General features: G+C 38.7%; 1 protein-coding gene across 1 annotated transcript in view; it reads left to right on the plus strand.

Moving 5' to 3' along the window:
• SCEL (sciellin) overlaps positions 1-23,924 on the plus strand; it is a 323,090-nt gene that overhangs the window by 148,961 nt on the left and 150,205 nt on the right. Inside the window, exons 2-3 of the mRNA XM_045978345.1 lie at positions 7,005-7,093; positions 16,407-16,686. Of these exons, the coding sequence (XP_045834301.1) occupies positions 16,574-16,686 (113 nt within the window). The 5' untranslated portion in view covers positions 7,005-7,093; positions 16,407-16,573. The remainder of the gene's footprint in view (positions 1-7,004; positions 7,094-16,406; positions 16,687-23,924) is intronic.

The following is a 23,924-nucleotide window of genomic DNA, read 5'->3' on the forward strand; positions in this document are numbered from 1 at the left end:
GATATCCAAGATCTATAAAGAACTCCTCAAACTCAACACACAAAAAACAGATAATCACGTCAAAAGATGGACAGAAGACATGAACAGACACTTCTCCTATGAAGACATACAAATGGCAACAGACACATGAAAAAAATGTTCATTATCACTAGCCATCAGGGAGATTCAAATCAAAACCATATTGAGATACCACCTACACCAGTTAGACTGGCTGAAATTAACAAGACAGTAAACAACGTATGTTGGAGAGGATGTGGAGAAAGGGGAACCCTCTTACACTCTTGGTGGGAATGCAGGTTGGTGCAGCCACTTTGGAAAACAGTGTGGAGGCACCTTAAGAAATTAAAAATAGAGCTTCTCTATGACCCTGCAGTTGCACTACTGGGTATTTACCCCAAAGATACAGATGTAGTGAAAAGAAGGGCCATCTGTACTTCAATGTTTATAGCAGCAATGGCCGCAGTCACCAAACTGTGGAAAGAACCAAAATGACCTTCAACGGACAAATGGATGAAGAAGATACGGTCCATATATACAATGGAGTATTATGCCTCCATCAGAAAGGATGAATACCCAACTTTTGTATCAACATGGATGGGACTGGAAGAGATTATGCTGAGTGAAATAAGTCAAGCAAAGAGAGTCAATTATCATATGGTTTCACTTACTTGTGGAGCATTAGGAATAACACGGAGTACATTGGGAGATGGAGTGGAGAAGTGAGTTAGGGGAAATTGGAGGGGGAGAAAACCATGAAAGACTGTGGACTCTGAGAAACAAACTGAGGGGTTTGGAGGGGAAGGGGATGGAGGGTTGGGTGAGCCTGGTGGTGGGTATTATGGAGGGCATGTATTGCATGGAGCACAGGGTATGGTGCATAAACAATGAATTTTGGAACACTGAAAAGAAATAAAGTGAAAAAAAAAAGGTTATTTATTCTTTTCTGGTTGAAATGTTAGCTGCATCTAACCTAGATTCCGAATCTCCAAATCTTGGCCCAAATGCTTGCTCATCTTCTCTGTCTTAAGTCCAGTAGAACAGTAGCTGATGTAATACTTTCATAAAAGAGTATATTCCATTATAGACCAGAGCAAATTCTTTATGGGTGCAGGTAATACACATTTCAGTGAGCTGAAAATGAGCTTGACTCTGCAAAATGTCATTTTATATTTTGGTACTTTTACAACTAGTTTCAAACACTCAAATATTTTAGTAATGACACATCAGTACTATTTTGTGTACCATAATATTTCCCAACTTTTGTCCTCATTTTTTTGTACTCCATTTTCTTCTTTTTCCAAGAAAATTAGATGAAAACTCTGTAATATTTTCTTGGAAATAAAAATGTATAGCCTGTAGTGACTGCGATGATGTAATTACCATTATTCTGTTGAAGTGAATTTTAGACGAGGATGATTTATAAGATATAGTAAAACATCAATAAACATCAATTAGTCTTTCAGTCCCTGTGTGTTCATAGGAATAAAATGTCACTCCTGTCCTTGAAGAATTCATAGTTTACTAGGAGAAAGAGATCATGCACAGAATAGAGAATTAGCAAACTGTAGTAGCAAGACTCATACTGGAAAATTAAATAAGGTGATACAAATTTTGTTAGTAGAGGACACTCAGACTTTAAACATGCAAGCAAAGGTATTTCCTTGGAAACTGAAGATAAATGTCACTTTCCAAAATTTGTATTTGGAACAAAGGAGGTTAGCAATTACAATACATGTTGAAATAAAATTTCTAATTTGAAATATTTTTATATTTGTTTTACATATTTCTTTTTGATATCATACTAAAAGATTTGGTGATACTAGTGAATAGGAAACAGTGTACAGAACATTAAAATGGGTATTTCAGGGCTTAGAAAAGAAAAGCAATTAAAATATGTATATTGATTGTTTGGATTTTTTTTTCTAAAATATCATTGAGTGTCTATCCCTCAAAGGAGTATGGAGAACATAGGTTTGTGGAGGAAGAGTAAGAAAATGATAGTTCTTGCTCCTGATGAATGGGGATGACAGGCAGATCTATAACATTAATTTAATACAAAAATAATATAAATGATTAAATCTTAGAGACACATACACAATTACCTATGGTACTGTGGGGATAATTACATTAAGAATTAGTTGTTAGGGGGACACCTGGATGGCTTAGTCATTAAGCATCTGCCTTCAGCTCAGGTCATGATCCCATGGTCCTGGGATCAAGCCTTGCATCGAGTTTCTTGCTCAGGGGGAAACCTGCTTCTCCCTCTCCCACTCCCCTTGCTTATGTTCCCTCTCTCACTGTCTCTTTCTCTCTATAATCCAAATAAATAAATAAAAGCTTTAAAAAAAAAAACTAGTTGTTAGGAAAGATGAAAGATTAAGAGACAAAGAGTTATTCTTGAGTGACTGCCAAAATGCCCATTTTTAAGAAAAAAATATTCTTTAAACATATGTGGTACTCATGAACTCTTTTGATGTAGATTTAGTATATTCATTCAGTAGAGGATACGACTATATTTGTAACAGGAGTGATTATCTTCTCTTGCTTTTCTGTACCTATCTTGAGTTGTAGCTTTGGAATAATCTTATTTGATCAATGTAGAGTTGCATTTCCTATCTCAAGGGTTAAAAATTTACTCTGCATGTATGTGGCTGGAATTGGGTTGAGGTCACATTAAATATGGTTATAATGGCTAGGGGCCAGTTGGCTGGCACAAATGAGGATGACTGAGAATCATTATCTTGTGTCATGATATCTGTATCCACCTGCCACCCTTTGTCAAATAATGCTTTATCCCCCTTGGAATCGTGCTTGGTGATTTGGGGTAAACAATAAAATTCAATAACAGTAATTCTAATCTTGTTGGTAGATGGCAAATCAGCCTTCATGTCTATATGACACCAAAATAACTAACCCTATTGCTGCTTTAATTGCTTGAATTTGTTATTTTTGGCTACATAAGATCTTCAGAGTGAAAGTCATGTTGAAAATTAGCCAACAATACATGCCGAATAGAACTGTAAGGAAATTTTAGGTGACCTTTCATTTGGAAATAAAGGCTATTGAGATGAACTGAAGGGACCATGGGATACTACTATCCTGTGGCTCGGAGGTCTGCTGGAGCCCTGTAGTGACATATAGAAGCAGGGAGAATAATGGACCAGCATAACTAGGTCTTTGACTATTTTAAGACATGAATTTTTGAACGACATGAACCCAGTAATATCAGATACCATTCCTTAGGGAGAGAGGTGGGCTAAGTCTTTGCAGTTTGGGTAACAGATAAGCTGAGTCAGAGATTCCGAAAGATTTTTAAAGATTTTAAAGATTTTTTTCAAATTAAAAAAAAAAATCCAAAAAGATTTTGTATCCTTAAAACACACTGTCATTTCCAAGTTAAGAAACAATTTTTGCTTTTAAAAATAGGCTTAGGGCACCTGGGTGACTCAGTCAATAAAGCATCCAACTCTTGATTTTGGCTGAGGTCATGATCCAGGGTCCTGAGATGGAGCTCTGCATGGGGCTCCGTGTTCTGCTCAGGATTCTCTCTCTCCCTTTCCCTTTACCCCTCCCCCAGCTTGTGGGTATGCACTCGTTCTCTCTCTCTCACTAAATAAATAAATAAAAATTTTTTTAAAAGGCTTAAAGAATAGCCTCAATTGTTTATTAAGCTGATCTTTTTCATTTCAGAAACTGATCTCCGAGGCAAGGTACTGTATTTGACATTTTTTGTTCCTCAGAGAATTAAAGGCTTGAAGGACCCTAGGGCCAAGAGCATATGGCTCAAAGAGGGACCTGAGACCATTCGAAATTCCCACTTGTAAGACAGTGGTTTGGGCCTCAACTGTCAAGATTGGTTGTCTATTTACTAGAGTATTCAGTTTGCTCCTCCTTCTGACTGGGTCCTCTATCTGTATGGCAGAACTAGAATAACTGTAAATCTGACCAGTGATTTATTGTGACCAGTCCATAAACTTGATGAGCGACAGGAGCGTGGGAATGTTGGGTCCTTTCCCATGTATGGTGAGCTCTATGTTTTGCCATAACTGGGTTCTGTGAACTCTGGCCCTATCACATTATCCTTCATAATACAGAGCTACCCTTAGACACTGAACTTTCCTTGGAAGTGATGATAGAGTCAAAATTGTGTGGAGCTTTTATGTGTGTGGTGTCAAAAATTTAGTGCACAATAGTATCCATTGTTAAGGGAAGACGGGCATGTTAGAAGCACAAATTGATGTTAATTTAGGCATATTGCTTTAAGTATTGTAAGACATTGATTCAAGCGTTTTGTAGAAATGTTGTTTTTGCTTAAAACACTTGGAAGCAATTGACCTGCTTCAGCAACCTTTGATTTTACATATCCTTCCTTTTTTTGGAATTTTATTTTTTATAATTTTCTTTTAAAAATCAATTAATGTGTAGTGTATTATTAGTTTCAGAGGTAGAGTTCAGTGATTCATCAGTCTTGACATCATTTGCCCTCCTTAATGTCCATCACGCAATGACCCCATCCCCCTTTCCCCTCCCCTCCAGCAACTCTCAGTTTGTTTCCCATGATATAAGAGTCTCTCAGGTTTGTCTCCCTCTGATTTCGTCTTATTTTCCCCTCCTTTCCCCTACGTTCCCCTGGTTTGTTTCTTACATTCCACATATGAGTGAAATCATGGGATAATTGTCCCCCCCTTTACCCAACTCTCCTGGTTGCTGGGCTCTGCATCCTTTCAGCACTTCTGTACTAGAGTGAACCTATGGGTGCAGTCCTTGATCTGGGTTTCCATGTAAACAGCAATTAGATTGGAGTTTGGGTTTTGTAAGATACAATTTCTCCTTTTAATTTTATTGCATCAGAGAAATAAGGATAATATTTACCTTGCAAATTTATGTTAATAATGATCATAAACATATGTAAAGTGCTCAGGAAACTAACTAGAATATATGTTCATCCAGGGAAATATCTGTGGTTTTTCTTTGTTTCCCTTTAGTGTGGATATTCAAGAACTGTTGCCAAATAAGAGGCTGCTCAGATACAAACACAAGATTACATGCTGAAACTGCCTTTGAAAATGCAAGCCAGCTGGCTGCTCTAGACAAACGCTTAGGAAGAAAGCCTTCTTCATCTCATTCATAAATGGGAAATGGGATTGCCAGGCCTAACTGGCTTGTTTCTTTATTTTTGGTTTCTTCAAACAATGTATTTGTGAATAACTATGACCACATTAAGAAGAGGGTGCACTAGGAAAGCGAGGGGTGACCTTTCACGAAGCAGTGTTGTAACCATCTCTATATATGGAAGAGTCTAGAGATGATTCCATGCAGGAAACACTCTGGGTGGTGTAGCCTCTGGCAAGCAGTTGATAATTGGCAAGTATGTGTGTGTGTACCAACCTGGCTGGTGTGTATGTGTGTGTGTGTGTCTGTCTCACATGAATATATTCTGTATTATGGCTCTCTCCATATATACAGGGGAGAGCATGAAACAATGTGGAAGTAGGCAACCATCAGTTTGTTCTTTTTGTTTATAGGACCTGCTTCTGCTCTTCGTTTGTTTGCTTATTCATGTGTTTTGTTTTCCACATGAGTGAAGTCACATGGTATTTGTCTTTCTGCTGGGGGGAAGATAGAGGGATGGGCAAAAATGGGTGAAGAGAAGTGGGCCTCCAGTTATGAAATAATTAAGTCATGAGAATAAAAGGCACAACATAGAGAATATAGTCAATGATATTGTGGTAGCACTGTTATGGGCAGACATGGTGGCTACACTTGTGAGCACAGTGTAACATACAGAGAAGTTAATCACTGTGTTGTACACCTGAACATTGTGTGTCAGCTAGACTCAAATTAAAAAACAAGACGAAAAGGAAAAGAAAATAAAGAAAAATGTGAAAATAAATGTTGATTTTTGTCTATCTATCTGTCATCAACATTTATTTTCATGCTCTACACTCTCCCCTGCATTGCAGGCTAGAAACTTGAGAACTCTGTTTTCCAGACACCTTTGCTTTTGTTTCTGGCTATAATTTATATTCTGTCAATGAAATCATCTCATGTAAGATCCTGAAGGTAAAATATAGGCTCAATGAAACCATGTATGAAAAAAATAAGAATTCCTTTGCAATTACAAATAATAACTTTTCTAATTTATTGGTTTTGAAAGTTTGGAATTCTGCAGTCAAATGCTCTACCACTGAGCTATACCCCTGTAAATTTGGAATTCTGATTCGAGAACTTTCCCCCTTTAAAGCAAGAAATAGATGTTCAGCTTTCACTGCAATGATTGAATCCTTTATTTGAAAAAAAAAAAAGGGGAATGCATTTTTTTCCTTTTGGCTGACTTTTAATGTGACATTTTTTGAGAGACTAAGCACAAAATTTTTAAACAGATGACAAGGCTGTCACCTTTGAGTGGCACAAATTTAGTAGCAATAATAGAGTTTTTATTATGATTTCCTTAAAGTATGAAACCCTAAAGTTATTCCTCTATGTCTTCATGATGAAATTTCATAGAGTGGCAACATTTAAGACAGTGATTGGGAGAAAGGCAAGTGTGAGGAAGGCAGTATAATTTTCATCTAAGGAAAGAGTGCTAGACTTGTGGGAAGGTAATTGTAGGTATTACTAAGCAATGTGATGATCCTCCCCTTCGAAAAGTTCATCTCCAAGAAGGATTCCATCAGGCAAGCTATCAACTACATCTGGCCTTGGATAAACACACCCACTTTAATAGCAGTCCCTGAGATGAAAAGGTTTGGATGCTTTCAAGGAATCACAAATTCATGGCACTCAATCTCTGCAGCCTGAAAATATGAAATGAAAATTCTAGTGTGCTGCCTTGAAAACCATCAAATTATAATAAAATCCTACTTTTAGACATTAAAGGAAGACATACATAGAACATAGAATGTTACTAATGATTTTATCTCTCTCTTTATCCCTAAAATGATTTTAAGCAACTGGCTATGATACGAAAATAATGCTTCTTGGTTGGTCTGATGTAAAATGAGGAATTGCCCAAGGTGTCTTCCATACTACACCCTTTATGAGAAAATCTGGAGAGTCTGTCCTTCAGAACTTCATTACAAGGGACCATAAGGTAAAGTCTTAATAATAAGCCTCCTTATGTGGTGTTTAAGATAGATCTAACTTCATTCTAGAATCTACCCAATATTTGGAATGTCGTGATTCTGAAGCTTACATGTACAGTGTTGTTGTAAACTTAATTCCCTAGAAAGTTAGGAGTTTCTTTGTTGACAAAATAGACTTCCTTTTGAAGAAAAGGGTGTCAGTTTTATCCTGTTGGGAAATTTTTCTAGCCAATATTTTATGTGTTTAAAAAAAAGAGTTTAAGCAATATAATTCACAATAACCAAAATGTAGAAGTAACTGAAATGTCCATCAACAGATGAATGAAGGAACAAATGTGATATATACATGAGTGGACTATTATTCAGCCTTAGAAAGGAAATTCTGACCCGTGGTACAATGTGAGCGAAACTTGAGGACAGTATGCTAAGTGAAAGAAGCCAGGCACAAAAGGACAAATATTGTATGATTTCACTTATATAAAGTAGCTGGAATAGTCCCATTCATAGGAACAGAATATAGAATGATGACTGTCAAGGGCTGAAGGAGAGGGACGGGGGAGTTAGTGTTTAATGGGTACAGAGCATCAGTTGGGGAAGATGAAAAAGTTCTGGAGATGGATAGTGGTGAAGGCTGGATGACAGTGTGAATATTCTGAAATCTATAGCACTGTAAACTTAACAATGGTTAAAATGGCAAATTTTATGTTATGTCTGTTTTACCCCAATTAAAAAAATAAATTTAAAAAGAAAGGTTTTTTTTTTTTAAGATTTTATTTATTTATTTGACAGAGAGTGATCAAAAGTAGATAGAGAGGCAGGCAGAGAGAGAGAGAGAGAGAGAGGGAAGCAGGCTCTCTGCTGAGCAGAGATCCCGATGCGGGACTCGATCCCAGGACCCCGAGATCATGACCTGAGCTGAAGGCAGCAGCTTAACCCACTGAGCCACTCAGGCGCCCCTAAAAGGAAAGTTTAAAATGACTTCAACGGCCTCACATTTATCCTTTTTCCTAATTTAAGAGGGAAATAAGTCGTGTATCTCCAAAATTCTGTGTCCCGGCTGCTTTAAGTCTAAATAAAATATCACCAGTGCCTTTTGGCTCTTTTAAAATGTCTCATTTGGTAGGCCATCAGCTTTGAGAAAAATCTTTGTGGCTTTGAATTCAGATAAAATAGAGTTACCTCTAAGTTGTATCTTGCATTTGTTTTACAATTATAAACATGGAAGGTAAATAAAGAAAAATAATGTTACCATTTTGGTATATTGCCTTTTGGGAGAGTACAACATGGCAGTTTATATTAAAGATGTGTTATACCCTGTCCTCTTATTGAATATATTTTAAAATGCACATTTTTGCATCAAGTTAAAGATGCTTATAAAATATTTTCTTATTTATTAAAGGGAACCCCACTTATTATATGTTTCTTGTTTCCCTATGAATATTTGACCAAATTCTTCTGTTCTTTTACCTTTTAATGGTGTTTAAAGTAAACTAATAATGCCCTGAAAAGTTGTTTATTTTTCTATCTGTTTTCTGCTATAACTCTCATAAATACCTTTTTTTTTTTTTTGGTTTTATTTATTTATTTATTTATTTTTTCAGCGTAACAGTATTCATTGTTTTTTGCACAATACCCAGTTCTCCATGCAAAACGTGCCCTCCCTATTACCCACCACCTGTTCCCCCAGCCTCCCACCCCTGACCCTTCAAAACCCTCAGGTTGTTTTTCAGAGTCCATAGTCTTATGGTTCGCCTCCCCTTCCAATTTTTTTTTTTTATAAACATATAATGTATTTTTATCCCCAGGGGTACAGGTCTGTGAATCGCCAGGTTTACACACTTCACAGCACTCACCATAGCGCATACCCTCCCCAATGTCCATAACCCCCCTCCCCCTCTCCCAACCCTACCTCCCCCCAGCAACCCCCAGTTTGTTTTGTGAGATTAAAAGTCACTTATGGTTTGTTTCCCTCCCAATCCCATCTTGTTTCATTTATTCTTCTCCTATCCCCATAACCCCCCATGTTGCATCTCCCTGTCCTCATATCAGGGAGATCATATGATAGTTGTCTTTCTCCGATTGACTTATTTCACCAAGCATGATACCCTCTAGTTCCATCCACGTCATCGCAAATGGCAAGATTTCATTTCTTTTGATGGCTGCATAGTATTCCATTGTGTATATATACCACATCTTCTTTATCCATTCGTCTGTTGATGGACATCTAGGTTCTTTCCATAGTCTGGCTATTGTAGACATTGCTGCTATAAACATTCGGGTGCACGTGCCCCTTCGGATCACTACGTTTGTATCTTTAGGGTAAATACCCAGTAGTGCAATTGCTGGGGCATAGGGTAGTTCTATTTTCAACATTTTGAGGAACTTCCATGCTGTTTTCCAGAGTGGTTGCACCAGCTTGCATTCCCACCAACAGTGTAGGAGGGTTCCCCTTTCTTCGCATCCTCGCCAGCATCTGTCATTTCCTGACTTGTTAATTTTAGCCATTCTGACTGGTGTGAGGTGATATCTCATTGTGGTTTTTTTTTTTCCATTTTATTTATTTTTTCCACGTAACAGTATTCATTCTTTTTGCACAACACCCAGTGCTCCATGCAAAACGTGCCCTCCCCGTTACCTACCACCTGTTCCCCCAACCTTCCACCCCTGACCCTTCAAAACCCTCAGGTTGCCCCAACCTCCCACCCCTGACCCTTCAAAACCCTCAGGTTGTTTTTCAGAGTCCATAGTCTCTTATGGTTCGCCTCTCATTGTGGTTTTGATTTGTATTTCCCTGATGCCGAGTGACATGGAGCACTTTTTCATGTGTCTGTTGGCCATCTGGATGTCTTCTTTGCAGAAATGTCTGTTCATGTCTTCTGCCTATTTCTTGATTGGATTATTTGTTCTTTGGGTGTTGAGTTTGATAAGTTCTTTATAGATTTTGGATACTAGCCCTTTATCTGATATGCCATTTGCAAATATCTTCTCCCATTCTGTCAGTTGTCTTTTGGTTTTGTTAACTGTTTCCTTTGCTGTGCAAAAGCTTTTGATCTTGGTGAAGTCCCAATAGTTCATTTTTGCCCTTGCTTCCCTTGCCTTTGCCGATGTTCCTAGGAAGAAGTTCCTGCGGCTGAGGTCGAAGAGGTTGCTGCCTGTGTTCTCCTCAAGGATTTTGATGGATTCCTATCTCACATTGAGGTCCTTCATCCATTTGGAGTCTATTTTCGTGTGTGGTGTAAGGAAGTGGTCCAATTTCATTTTTCTGCATGTGGCTGTCCAATTTTCCCAGCACCATTTATTGAAGAGGCTGTCTTTTTTCCATTGGACATTCTTTCCTGCTTTATTGAAGATTAGTTGACCATAGAGTTGAGGGTCTATTTCTGGGCTCTCTATTCTGTTCCATTGATCTGTGTGTCTATTTTTATGCCAGTACCATGCTGTCTTGATGGTGACAGCTTTGTAATAGAGCTTGAAGTCCGGAATTGTGATGCCACCAACTTTGGCTTTCTTTTTCAATATTCCTTTGGCTATTCGAGGTCTTTTCTGGTTCCATATAGATTTTAGGATTATTTGTTCCATTTCTTTGAAAAAAATGGATGGTATTTTGATTGAGATTGCATTTCTATCTGTATATCTTTATGTCATATATATTTAAATATACCAGATACAGAATTATATGTAATATTGTATACAGTATATATATACATATTAAATATATGCTATGTATATAATTTTAGAATGATATAGATAACCATATGTATAGGTATATAATTTCAAATTGTGTTAGATTGTATGAAAGAAAAGAACAGAGTTCAGGAAAAAATGGGGAGGGTCTAATAAAGGTTAATGAATCAGAGCATATTTGAATGGAAACCTGAAGAGTTACTGGAGTAGACAGGTGAAGGGGATGTAGAGGAAACAGGTTGTACATAGGTATAGGCAAATGTGAAGGGCATGTGCTTAGCATGGCAAGGGTTAAGAGAATAAGATAAGATGCACTTTAAGCAGCAGAATCTAGATTATTTTGAATGGACCATGGAAAAGACAAATGTTATTCTACTTGGTGGGGAGTGATATAATCAAATTTAGTTTTTAAGTTATCATTCTAGGATATCATAGGAATTCTAAGAATGAATTGGAGTTGTACAAAATTGAAAAAAAATAAAAAGTATTTCAGATGAGAGATGATGGAGGAAAGATCAGAGTGAAGGAAGTGGAGATGAAGAGAAAGAGATGGAGTCAAAATTTAATTTGGAGAGAAGATAGGCAAGGCTTAGTAATGGATTGGCCACAAAAGTTAAGGGAGAGTCTGTCTTGCTGTTTTCTGAGTGAGTGGAGGTGTCACTTGCCAAGACAAAGAAGACTGGAAGAGGTGGGTATATTTTGGGGGCTGGGATGAGGGGAGAGAAGAGTTCCATTTTAGACACATGAAGTTTGTGATGCCCAAGTGGACGTCCAAGTGGGCATGTCAAGTAGACATTTGGATACACAGATCTGGAGCTGAGATAAAAATTTGGGGGCTGTTAACTTAGGAGTTATAATACAGATGGACTTAAAGTATAAGAATGGATGAGGATACTTAAAGAATGAAGACAGAGAAGAAGGTCAGAGGCTAACCTTCAGCCTTGTTGGGGAATTTTAACATTTAAAAATCAGGCAGAAGTGGAAAAATCAACAATGTGGCATGAGAAGGAGTGACTAGACTGGTAGGAGAGGAACCTGGTGAGTGTGGTATCAAAAAATCCAGGAGAAAAGGGTTTTAAGAAGCAAGTGCTCAAAAATGTTGAATGCTGCAAAAAAGTAGGAGAGAAGGGGTCTGAATGGCTCCTTGTTTTTGACAACAAGGGGTTAACTTGTGGCCTTAGCAAAAGCAGTTTCTATAACTGGATTATGGTAGGTCAATCAGTGATGGGGTGGGGTGGGTTTTTCCGTTTGTTTGTTTGTTTGTTTTCCCAGAAGCTTAGTTTTGAAGGGGAACAGAGAAACAGAGATAAATAGAGATAGATACAAGGGCAAAGAGATTATTCAAAAGAAAGTCTGAATGCAGATGTGGAATAATGAGGGGAGAGAAGATGCTGAGATGCTCAGGAAAGAAGGGATCCAAGGAGTTGAGGCCACTGCTTACTCTGTATCAGGGTACTATGGTATTACGTACATGAACCCACTTTAATCCTTACAACACCACTAGAAATAAGTATCATAGTTTTAACACCTCGTTCCATTTCAAATAGCTAGGAAGTCCAGTGAGAATAGCTCCAGGCTTACTCATGTCTACTAGGAATATCTTCGAAGTTCAAAGGAAAGTGCCCATGTTTCCATCTTGCTCCCCTTGGTTGCCTCCAGTCCCTGCCAACTTTGCTCTCAGCAGTGGCTCACAGATTCCTTCCTCCCTTGGTCTCTTTCCGTCTCATTCTCATTTCCATGAGAATTCAATTCATGAATTTCCTCTGCCCTCTCCCTCAGTCCTGACTTTGTGTCACTGTACTACTTTTACTTATTTTAGTAAGTTCTCTTTGAATTGTATCCCCCATTCATGGGAAGCATCCATAAAGTTCAACAAAAGCTAATACTGATCACTTCATATAGCACATCTTGGATTTATTCACTTAATTAAATGACTATTGGGTGCTAAGTACTATACTTTATAGTGGTGAACAAACAGATATGGGGCGTATATTCTAATGTGTTTGTATGTATGAAGAAGTGCAAATGCTTGGTGAGTGAACCAATAAATTATTTTAAAAAGATAATTTCAGGTTATGATGAATTCTATGGACAAAATAATCCAGAGTAATGTGATGGGGAATTGAGTGTTTCCTTTAGATTGGGAGGTCAGGATAGTTCTCAATACCATGCAAAAAGACCCCTCTCCACAGGGGATCAAGATGGAAACAAAGAGAACCCACCTTGACCCACTAGGGAGAAATGATAAAAATCAAAGAAGTGAAGGGGAAGGGAATGTGGTCTAGCAACCTACTCCCATTTCACAGTCAAAGATCCAGAGGGCAGTTACCTAGTCTGTTCAAGGCTCTTTGACTCAAAAGGGATAACATTATGATTCCAGGCTCTGACTAATTATTTCCTGAATAAAAGCACCTGTTCTAAGCTTACAGTATATCCAAGGAAGCCTTGAACAGACTAATTTACTGGGCTCTGTAAGTGAGGCTATTACCAAAATAAGCATCTTTGGATGAAATGATTTATGTGCAAAGGTACTGTGAATCTTTTGGAGACAGTGGGCAATGTCAAATCAAGACTTTCACTGCCACAGCATGTTATCATTGTGAAATATCATTTTTTTAGACAGGTCTTAAAATTCTGCCAAAGGCCACTTGGTCTTTCCCTTCTCTTCTAGGAAAGAATGTGCCTAAATTTTCCCAGAAAGATGGGTGTTCCCTTCAGAGAAATAGATTGCTCAACCTTGCTCAGTGACAGCCAACTACAGAAAGATCACAATAATTAAGGCAGGATTTTTCTTTCTCTTTTATACCCTACCAAAATTATTTAATAGAAATCCAAGACTTCACATGGTGGTCTGTGCTTCACAATTACAGAAAAGGATCTAGAAGTTGCTATTGCTTGATTGGTTTGACATCCCTCCAAGATACCCACCAGATACCCGGGGTGTACTGGAAGTTGTAACTACAGAGCATGACTTTGTAAAGTATAGGAAGGTGCTTCTTCTGATTCATCTTTTATCTTGCAAACAGTTTAGGGGACTATAATGGATAGTATATAAAGCCAAGAAGTAGCCTACCTATTTTAAAAGAGCAAAGGGAATGAAAGATCATTACATGGCTAGAAAATAAGATTTATGAGGAAGAATTAAAGAAGATGGGAGAATGAATAGAAACCTGAATTTATCAGATGTCAGACTGATGCTTGTTACTATTTCTTCCCCATTCCTGGGCTGGACCTCAGAGTCACCTGAAAATCCTCTGGAGGACCTCAAGGAATCTCTGTAAGCTCTTCTTCCTACCTCTATTCTATTCCTCCTTCTTCTGGTGTCCTCCTCACTTTCTCTTCCATTTCTTCATGCCTGGTTTATTTCCTCCTACCAACACCTTTAGTTAGTTGTCTTACGAAACTATTGTTTGCTCTCTGCCCTTTTCGTAAGAACCATTTGCCATTTTCGTCTAGTGGTTAACTAAAGATGACCCTTCACGTTGGTTTCTGGCACATAGTCTTGCTTACTAATTGTTTTTTGAATCGAATATTTATAACAATATCTTTGCCACAGCTATCTTATGAGTCTGGTGCTTTGTGAATGAGTGACACACACACAGAGAAAATAGCAGGTCTGTATATTCACAGCAATTCCCAGCTGCTTGGTTTTCCCATTCCAGCTCCCACCCATGAAGATCTTTAGAATAACATCAGTTTTCTCAGACTGGTATATTGGTTGGGACAGGCCAACTACTACGACACAGAATATCAAACCTGTAAAGTTCAAAATTTCGATTGGAAATCCAAAATAAACATTTGTCACTCGTATTAGGCTGGCTGGCTGGCTGGTTTTACGGGGCTGCTGCCCTCCAAATAGCAATGCAGGCTTTAGATCCTCTTCTTGATCCTTAGACTTCTCCATTCAGTGGGTACAAGGGGGAAAAAAGAGAGAACTGTGTATGTGAGGCCCGGAAGCAGTATAGAAGTATTCATATACAGTTCACTCTATTCGTAGTTCATTGATCAACACCCAGTCACAGGCTGGATCCAACTGGAAAAGTGGCTATGACATGTCACCCAGCAGTGTACTTGGAAAGAAAGGAAAAATCATTTAGTGAACAACTAACTCACTGTTGGCACAGTTGCCATGGGTGAGCTTCTATTTCTTTTTTTTTTTTTAAGATCTTATTTATTTATTTGACAGAGATCACAAGTAGGCAGAGAGGCAGGCAGAGAGAGAGGGAGGGAAGCAGGCTCCCTGCTGAGCAGAGAACCCTATGTGGGGCTTGATCCGAGGACCCTGGGATCATGACCAGAGCCAAAGGCAGAGACTTTAACCCAGTGAGCCACCCAGGTGCCCCATTCTATTTCTATTAATCAAATGACTCTAACTAAAATGTTAACATCAAGTATGGCTGCCATAAAGCGTATGTACAAAATCTTCAAAGAATCTTACCTTTGGGAAACCATTACATTTTGACATACAGGGTTAAGGAAATGAAGTCAAACACATGAAATTATACTGAAGGTTAAAATATACATGGTTGATATACCAGAATTGTGACCCTGCCAATATATTAAATGTTTCTCATGCAAAACCATTAGGAATATTATAGTGTCCACTGAAGGCAATTCAGTCACACCTTTGCTGTTTTTGCAGGATATCAGACCCTTTCCCATTTCTCTCATTTTAATATTTATTTTAATATTTTCAAAAAAAGAAAAGTCCCTTTGTTTGATCTGCTTATGTGTGTTATCACAAAAGAATGTATGAACTTATAAAAGGGTGAGAAAGAAAGGAGGGAGGCAGGGAAGACAAATCATACTTAGTATATAAACATGTTCACACTTATTTTTTATGATTATTTTAGTGCTGTTTTTTTAAACAATGGAGCCTATTAAATTTTGAGATTTTCCTCTCAACTATGAAAAATATAAACAAGCAGAATTTTATTTCAGTGTTTGTTTTGTCATCAGGTTTAATTATTTTTCTTTTCTTTTGGTTATACCAGCTTATCCCTCTGTCTATCAGCATTAGTTCTCCCTCATACAGGAGTACTATGGGCTTCTGGTGGAGCACATATTAAAAATAATGAAAGAACAAGCAATTTACAAACAACAAAACCTGAAGGAAGTTTGGGAAGAAGAGCACAGCTTGGAGAGACTAAGTAGAAAGTAGAGCTATCAACCAGATTAAAGATCAAAGAAACCAACTTCTTCCTAAAACATTCAACATTATAAAATACCATCATCATGGGGGTTCTATTACTCATTCAAATGGCATTGTTTTTTTTTTTTTTTAAAGATTTTATTTATTTATTTGACAGACAGAGATCACAGAGAAGCAGGCAGAGAGAGAGGGGGAAGCAGGCTCCCTGCTGAGCAGAGAGCCCGATGCGGGGCTCGATCCCAGGACCCTAGGATCATGACCTGAGCCAAAGGCAGAGGCTTTAACCCACTGAGCCACCCAGGCGCCCCTCAAATGGCATTGTTGAGTGTGAGGATAGAAGGGACAGGAAGGCTTTGGAGCAGAACAACAAGTGGCCTACACCAGTAGTCTAGCAGATTTTATTCTGAAAATTCTGTTTATATTTAAGAAACTGGAGCTTAATATCGTTCTGTGTAGTCATTCTTCCTTCTTTTCCTCTTATACAGAGCACCTTCCAATATGAGAGACACTATGCAAAGACACCATCCAGTCAATACATCTTTGGAGGAACATCAATTAACATTGCCCAGCAGTTCAAGAACCTCAAGGCTGACTAACCTTCTCAAAGGAGACCAAACAGCTCCTGTGTCTGGAGGTCATGGCCTGAGGCAGCATGGACACCTGGGAACAAAGTAGAGAACCATCCATGGAAGCTCTGAGCCATGTGTCTGGATGGAAGATTAAATTGCCTTACAAGGAAAGTAAGTGCCCAGGGAGATATGTTGGGTGAGTCCCATCTCTTGCTTACCTTCTACCTTGCAATCTCATTCATCTGGTCAAAATTTATTGAGTTACAAATATGCAAGACAATCAAGGCAACTGAGTGATGTGTGAGACACAACCCTGCTTTTTAAGGAATATACAGTAACTATAATATAAGATGAACAGGGCCATCTGAAAGGTACAACCAGGAACTGCAGTTGTGCATGTGTCTCCCGGTGAGACTACAGAAGTTTCAGGGAGGGATCTGCATATTTGAACTGGGCTTAAAAGTCTCAAACTTGCAGGCACATTAGGATCTGACCTTTTACCTTTGTACATGATTAATTTATTTGACAACCTGTTCTGTAAGTTACATAGTTATAGCATATTTGCCTGTAGTAGAACCAGATCTACAAAAACCTTTTGGTACTCAGAAGCACTACCAAGTATGAAGGCCTCTTAAGGAATCTTGGAAATCACTAAATCAAATTCCCCTGTCTCTTACAGTAAGTAGAATGACTTCCGTGAACCCAAAGGGTCAAATATTTAAGGCATATCTGATTCTACTGTCCCTGTGCAAATCTGCTTTATGAAAGGAAAAGGAAAGGCAAACCCAGAGTCACAAATGGTTAGAGGAGATTTGAATAAAAACATGGTCAGAAGACTCATTTTAAGATGTCTTATGTTAGGCTAAATGATTTGTTTTCCTGTGCATTCATATGAAAAAATAAGTATTTGCTTACAAAAATGTAAATAAATATGCTCAATAAATTAATCTTTGCTCTATTTCAGGCAAATAGTTGGAGATTTAAGTATCTGAGACCTAAGTATCACCCTTGCTCCCTTTTACTCTCAACAAGTTAGATTAGTCTCTTACTCGGAAGGAGCAAGGACATAGTTATTTCCCACTGAGTCAGCTCAAAGTGCTTAGAGCCTTTTCCTCCAAGGAGCCAGGGTGCTATTCACGGAAGTCCTAGTACTGGCTGGCCAAGCTCTGCTTCAGGAAATCAAAATGTGTTGGCCCTGACTTCAGTTTTTATTCATCTCACTTAAGCCTAGAAGGTTCTTAGTTCCCTTTGACATTTGCAAACTAGATCTATAGCCACATTTCCATGGTTAATTTAGCAGTAGCTGATTTGGAAAGCTTCTTAAATGTGACATCACATTATACAGATTTTTCTAATTTAGAATGGCTAACAGAAAAATTATAGACTGGCAATAATGGAAAAAATCAGATGCCTAGGACCTTAAAATACTTTTTAACTTTAAGGTCTGGGAATCTTTATAATGCATAGGATTAGTTTTTCTTCATGCCTTCCTCACTCCTAGCCCAATTCTCTTTTTGGAGAGATTTTTAAAGACTAAAAGCTGAGTGTTTCAATGTCTGTCACCATTTTATCTGCATTTTCACAAGCGTTTCAGCAATCATGTGAGTCATCTCTTCCTCACCTCCCACAAATAGTGTGGGTTAAATAGAGCCATGGGAATTTTTTTAAAAAGTAGTAATTCTGACTCTGGAATCTAAAAAGACATCGCTTACATTAAAAGCACACACACACACACACACACACACACACAGTGAACGACCTACCATTGCATGTGCCTGTGAATGTTCCATAAGGCTGATGCCAGTGATTTGTGTTTTGGTTGTTACCCTTGATCTTCGGCTGTTTTGGAAGCAATGTTTGAAATCAGAGTGTGTTGGGGAACTGACCTCATTACATCATATGTGCTGAATCACTGTCCTACAACTCTTGTACCCAAGGCACAAGGCAGACATCACATTGTCAATGCACTGTCCTGGAAATGTGTGCCAGTAAAAATCCTGGCAAGGCTTGTGGGACATTTTTACTGCTTTTTCCCATTGTTACATTCATGTGATGAAGAAGATACTTTGTTCTCTGTCTCTCTCTGTCCCTCCGTCTCTAAGTCTGTCTCTCTGTCTCTCTTACAATCTCTTTTTCTCTAAACAATCAAATCCTTTTAAAAATCCTTTCATTGGAAGCACTGATCTAAGGACTTGCCTCGCTGCATCCCCAGTGTTTTGACTGCCCTCTAGTGGCTGTTTTGAATCATGTTTCCAAAAGAGTTTATCTTTTTGTTTCTTTACCATGTCTCAAATAAAAACCTGTGTGCTGGGAGTTGTCCCTTACGAATGTGAAGCTTTCGTGTTTGAAAAGAACGAGAAAATAACGATGAATTTTAATCTCTATTTTGTTTCATCTTTGCAGTTTGAAAACCCCAAGCCTCTGAAATGTTAAGTAAATTAACCCACCTCTGTGTAGCCTCTGTCAATGAATGCCATAGTGTAAGAATACACATTTTTTTGAAGAACAAACTGCTTATGTCTGCACCACTCAATTTAAGGGAAAACTACTTCTGGAATTCTATCCAAGCTCTTCATACTCTGAATAATTTCTACTGCTACTCTAATTATCAGCCAGGATGCTTATTTGTAATCACCCGCTTTCAATAATTTAAATAGGTAGTTGTTCAGCCAACTATTTTTATTCAAAATGTGACAAAAGCTAAAATTACATGTTGAATTTTATCCAGATGCTGTCTTCTTTTAGGACATGCCAACGGATGCAGAGCTATTGTTCATTTTCTTCTAACATGTCAGAAGCACATCTTTACTTCATGAATCTAACCAGCAATCTAAAACACAGTCTGCAATTTATGGATCAGTTCAGTTGCTTACCAGAACCAGCAGGCAGGGCATTCCAAGATTTAATTCAGTCTGCTGAATCATCAAACAACCACACCCAGGCTGTGTTATTCTTCAGATTTTAGAGATGAACCTTTCACTGTCTGTCTGAATTTCAGCAAGGGATCATTTTGACTGTTATTTTTTCCTCTAATAATAATGGCCAGTTCGAATAAATTTATCAATACGACTATCACTACTTAGTATTTCTGTAAAGGCCCTTAATGTCTTTGTTCTAAATATTCTTTTATACTTTTATATATAAAATTCTCAATAAGAACTGAATCTGACCAGATTCCTTAAGAAAAAATTTTTATTGTTTAATACTTTTTTTTTTTTTGTCCAGTAGTTACAGCCTTCTGGGCTGGCAAAGGATGTCTCTCTGAAAAGTCCCAGAGTTGCAAAATTGCAAAATTGAGAAGCTAGGTTAAAGGTTTTTTCTGTTTTGTGAAATTTGCTAGATTTTGCCAAGCCCCTGTTTTTGCACCAAAAAAGTTTCAGGGAAAGTTTGTTGTTATCCTTTGTCTGGGTCCTTGTTCAGAAACTGTCTATGGAGTAGTTAATTGCTATTAGCGAATGCAAATACAAACAGTTGCCTCAAAGCAGCTCAGTAGTCCTTTTGTCAGTTCCCAATGGGCCCCTCGCCAGTTTCTCATTGTGGTTTTTACAAATTTTCATCCCTTTCTTCAAATCGACCCTGCAACTCCCCATAGTCACCATCACCAGATTACCTTGGCTCCTACCTCACAGAGGAAGTAGACTATTTACAAGAACTCCTTCGAGTTCCTTTCACTCTATAACCGTACCTACATTTGTGATCTTGGGGGCGGGGTTGGGGTTGGGGTTGGGGGCGCGGACACTCTTCTGATTTTCCAGGACCAGTCCCTCCACCTCACTCTTGTTTCCTCAGAGCTCTTGCTCCACCCTTGTCTCTATAATTTAGGGTCCATCAGAGTCCAAATGACAGCTTCCAGCTCCTTCCTGAACACAGAGGCCACAGGTGGCTCCTTTGACAGAAGCTGCCATGTTTTCAGTTATGTGGCCCTGCCACCCTGGCTTCAAGGGATTGCATTATGGAGAGGGGCTGCAGCCAAAGGCAGCAGATGTAAGGGCCGTAGCCAAAGGCAGCTCAGATGTGAGAGCCAAAATGACATGGTGTCTGAGTCCTGGTTGGATTCCTGTTTGCAAGCAATAGGAAATGATTCCGGCTAATTTAACCACACCAGAATCTTTGCTGGAAGGATATCTGTGGCTCAGATATCTATAGGGACCTGGAAGACCTGGCTTAGAGAAGAGGTAGAAACCAAGGTGCTCTGAAGAGGTCTACAGTGGGGAGCACAGCAAAAGTTACGCAGGAGGCACAGCAGGTTTAGCCTGCTGCCTCCATTGCTGCTTCTTTGATGGGAGTGGTCTTCAGCTGTCCCTATACTTGTCTGACTCGCTGAGGCCAAGTGACAGGCTTGCTCCACAGCCAGGCTAGGCAGGGAGAGAGAGAGGTCTGGCCCATTGGCTACTGTGTAGGATGTGGGTTCCATGCCTGGATCTACATGGTAGAAAATTCCCTGAGGGAAGATTGGAGTGTTAATAGGAGTTGGATACTAGACAGTCCAAACCAACAAATGATGATTATAGACAGTTCTCCAACACAATGAAAGGCTTTTGTAGAGAACATGAATGTGAGAGAGAGAAAAGAAAGGAGAAGTAGAAAGCAGTAGAAATAGAGGAGCAATAGCAGAGAGAAGCAAAAATGAGAGACTCGGAGCAGTTGGGATGGACAGAAGTTGTGTCATGATAATGGTAAGTCATAAGAGTAGAGGATGGATTGATGTCCACTCTTGGGGGTGGGGAGACAAATGGTGACCACAGGTGCTGAGTTGCTTGGGACATGAGCCAGCTCAATTCTGGAAGAGTAGATAGTGTTAACCTAGTTCATAGGCTTTGGAGTCAGAAACTGATGGAGGACCCTGAGATTCATACCCACCCTAATACTCACCCACTGGGTGATCTTGAACATATTTTTAACACTACATCCTCACTTTCCTAATCTGGAAAAGTCATATTTACATTATATGGTTGATGTAGCAGCAAAATGACAATACATATAAGTTCTTATCATAGTTCTTGGTATATTATATGTTAACTATTATTATTACTATTATTATTTCCTATCTCCCATAACTTTACAAATTCTATTCTATTTTTTTAAGATTTTATTTATTTATTTGAGAGAGAGTGAGCAAGAGAAAAGGAGAGCACAAGTAGGGGGAGGGGCAAAGGAAGTGGGAGAAGCAGACTCCCTGCTGAATAGGGAGCCTGAGGCCAACACTGGGCTCAATTCCAGGCCCCTGAGATCATGACCTGAGCGCCTGCTCAGAGGGAGTGGAGAACGCTGGGGGGCAGAGAGGTCAGTGGGACAGGAGCAGAACAAGGGAGAGAGAAAAGGCCAGAGAGGTGATAAGGATGAAGGGGGAAGATTCTAATTATTCATTTGCTTGGGGGTTACATGAAACACTAACATGCATAACAAATGCTTAGGGAGGGTTGAATGAGTTATCTAATTGTAACAAAGAGAGATGTATGGTAGTGTTAGAATAGTGGTCCTTGGTGTCAGGTGGAAGAGTTACTGTCATCATCCTGGCTCCAGTTGAGCCAGGTGAACAGGACAGGGAGAGGATCAGGACCCAAGAAGTAGGGCTCAATCCAGATTGTGGTGTCTCTCTCCCATTTGAGCATTACGTTATACAACCCAGTACCCATAATGCATGTAGCTCACCCAGTCACCCATGGGATCACTGACCCACAATTTTTAAATACCATTTTCTCTGCTTTTGACTTGTTAGGTAAATTTTGTCAATGACGGTTTTCTTCAATTCTGGGTGTTCATGTTTGCAACTATGATTTGTGTTGATTAATGGCTAAACACTGTTTGAAAATACAATAAATCATTATGGAAATTCTGAGCAACTGGATTATTTTTTGCCTTCATGACTCAGAATTGGCAACTTGACAATTTGTGTTTTATCTCCTTTGGATGATTACCTTGATCAATCAAGCCAAATGGAAATAAAACCTGCTTTAGGTGGGGGTGAGGCATAGGCAAGTAGACTTTGGCCAAGTAGAGCTGACAGTCTTTCAGGGCTGGAAAAACTCTTGTCCAGTTTCTTCATTTTGCAAGTGTGGAAACTGAACTTAGTAAGTCCAAGTGACTTGCCAAGGCTGTCCTAGGGGAATAAAAATAGGAGCCCATATGTCCTCCCCTTACTTGAATCATTGTGGGATCACTAATATTTGGTAGAGACAGTTGAAAAACTTTATTTTCTAAGCACTGGATAAGTGGAGATAGAATTTTAAAAAATTAAATCGGGTTTTATTGACCTATTCTTCATGTATAATCTCCATTCCACAGGTATAGGTCTATGTTGAGAATCTGTGAGGAATTTGAGGAAGATAGCAAAATGGCCAGATTTATACTTCAGAAGTTGATCTAGCAAGAGTACTCCTCTGTACTGCAAAGAAATTTTTTAAAAAGTATATGTATTTAAAAAACAATTCTCACCACACTTTTATTAACTGAAATTAGTTTTATTGTTGTGCTCTTTTTTGACTTGTACAAGAAATATATTACTTTTTAAAATTATTTTTATTAACATATAATGTATTATTTGCCCAGGGGTACAGGTCTGTGAATCATCAGGCTTATACAAGGAAATATATTATCATTTTGCTTTTATTGTATTATTTCTAGATACTACCGTGTGTTTCTCCTTGAATTGGCTTGGTTCAGATGAAACTTTTAGTTGAGTTGCTTATAATAGTGATTATCTATTTGTTTTCTTTTATGCTCAGTGGGCCCTTAGAGCCAGGTATAATGCAGAATAAGACACTTGTGACCATGCAATGATCAGTGGAGATCCACTTCCAAGTCAATGTGATGTACCCTGTACTCATGTATTCTTTGATTCACTGCTATAGGATGCAGCATTGCTATCTTTCACTTTGACTTATAAGATCTAGGACATTAGTTCATTTATTATTATTTATTAGTTCATGTGTGTGTGTATCTATGTGGATACATGCATAGGTGTGTGTTTGTGTGTGGGGGGGGGAATAAAAACAGTATAAAACATAGTCACTAATCTGAAGTTATCTCCCAACTCGCTGTCGAAATGCTGACAATAGTGACTCCATCTTTGGCTGTCCACCTTGCTCATGCTAGCTCGATGACCTCTCTCGGGAATGCATGTTCTTCACTTAGAGATTAATGCGCCAAGGCTCGGATGAGGGGGGAGGCTTGCTTTGGTCTCTCATGAATCTGTTAGAGATAACATAGTCCTTCCCTTTCCTGATGCACAGGTGACACCACAAGATTTAATTAAAGGTTAGTTTTCAATTAGCTGCATGCAAACCTTTTGATCTTTCTGCAGCCCACTCTCCTCAACCCCATCCCTTGCTCTATAAAATCTGTAGCCTAAGGTCTGGACTTTGCGGAGAATAGCTGTGGAGCAGCTGGATCATTGCCTGCCTGATCCCTGATCAGTAAGTTATCTTGAGTGAA

This window comes from Meles meles, chromosome 14 (genome assembly GCF_922984935.1).
Source record: "Meles meles chromosome 14, mMelMel3.1 paternal haplotype, whole genome shotgun sequence".
NCBI lineage: Eukaryota > Metazoa > Chordata > Mammalia > Carnivora > Mustelidae > Meles > Meles meles.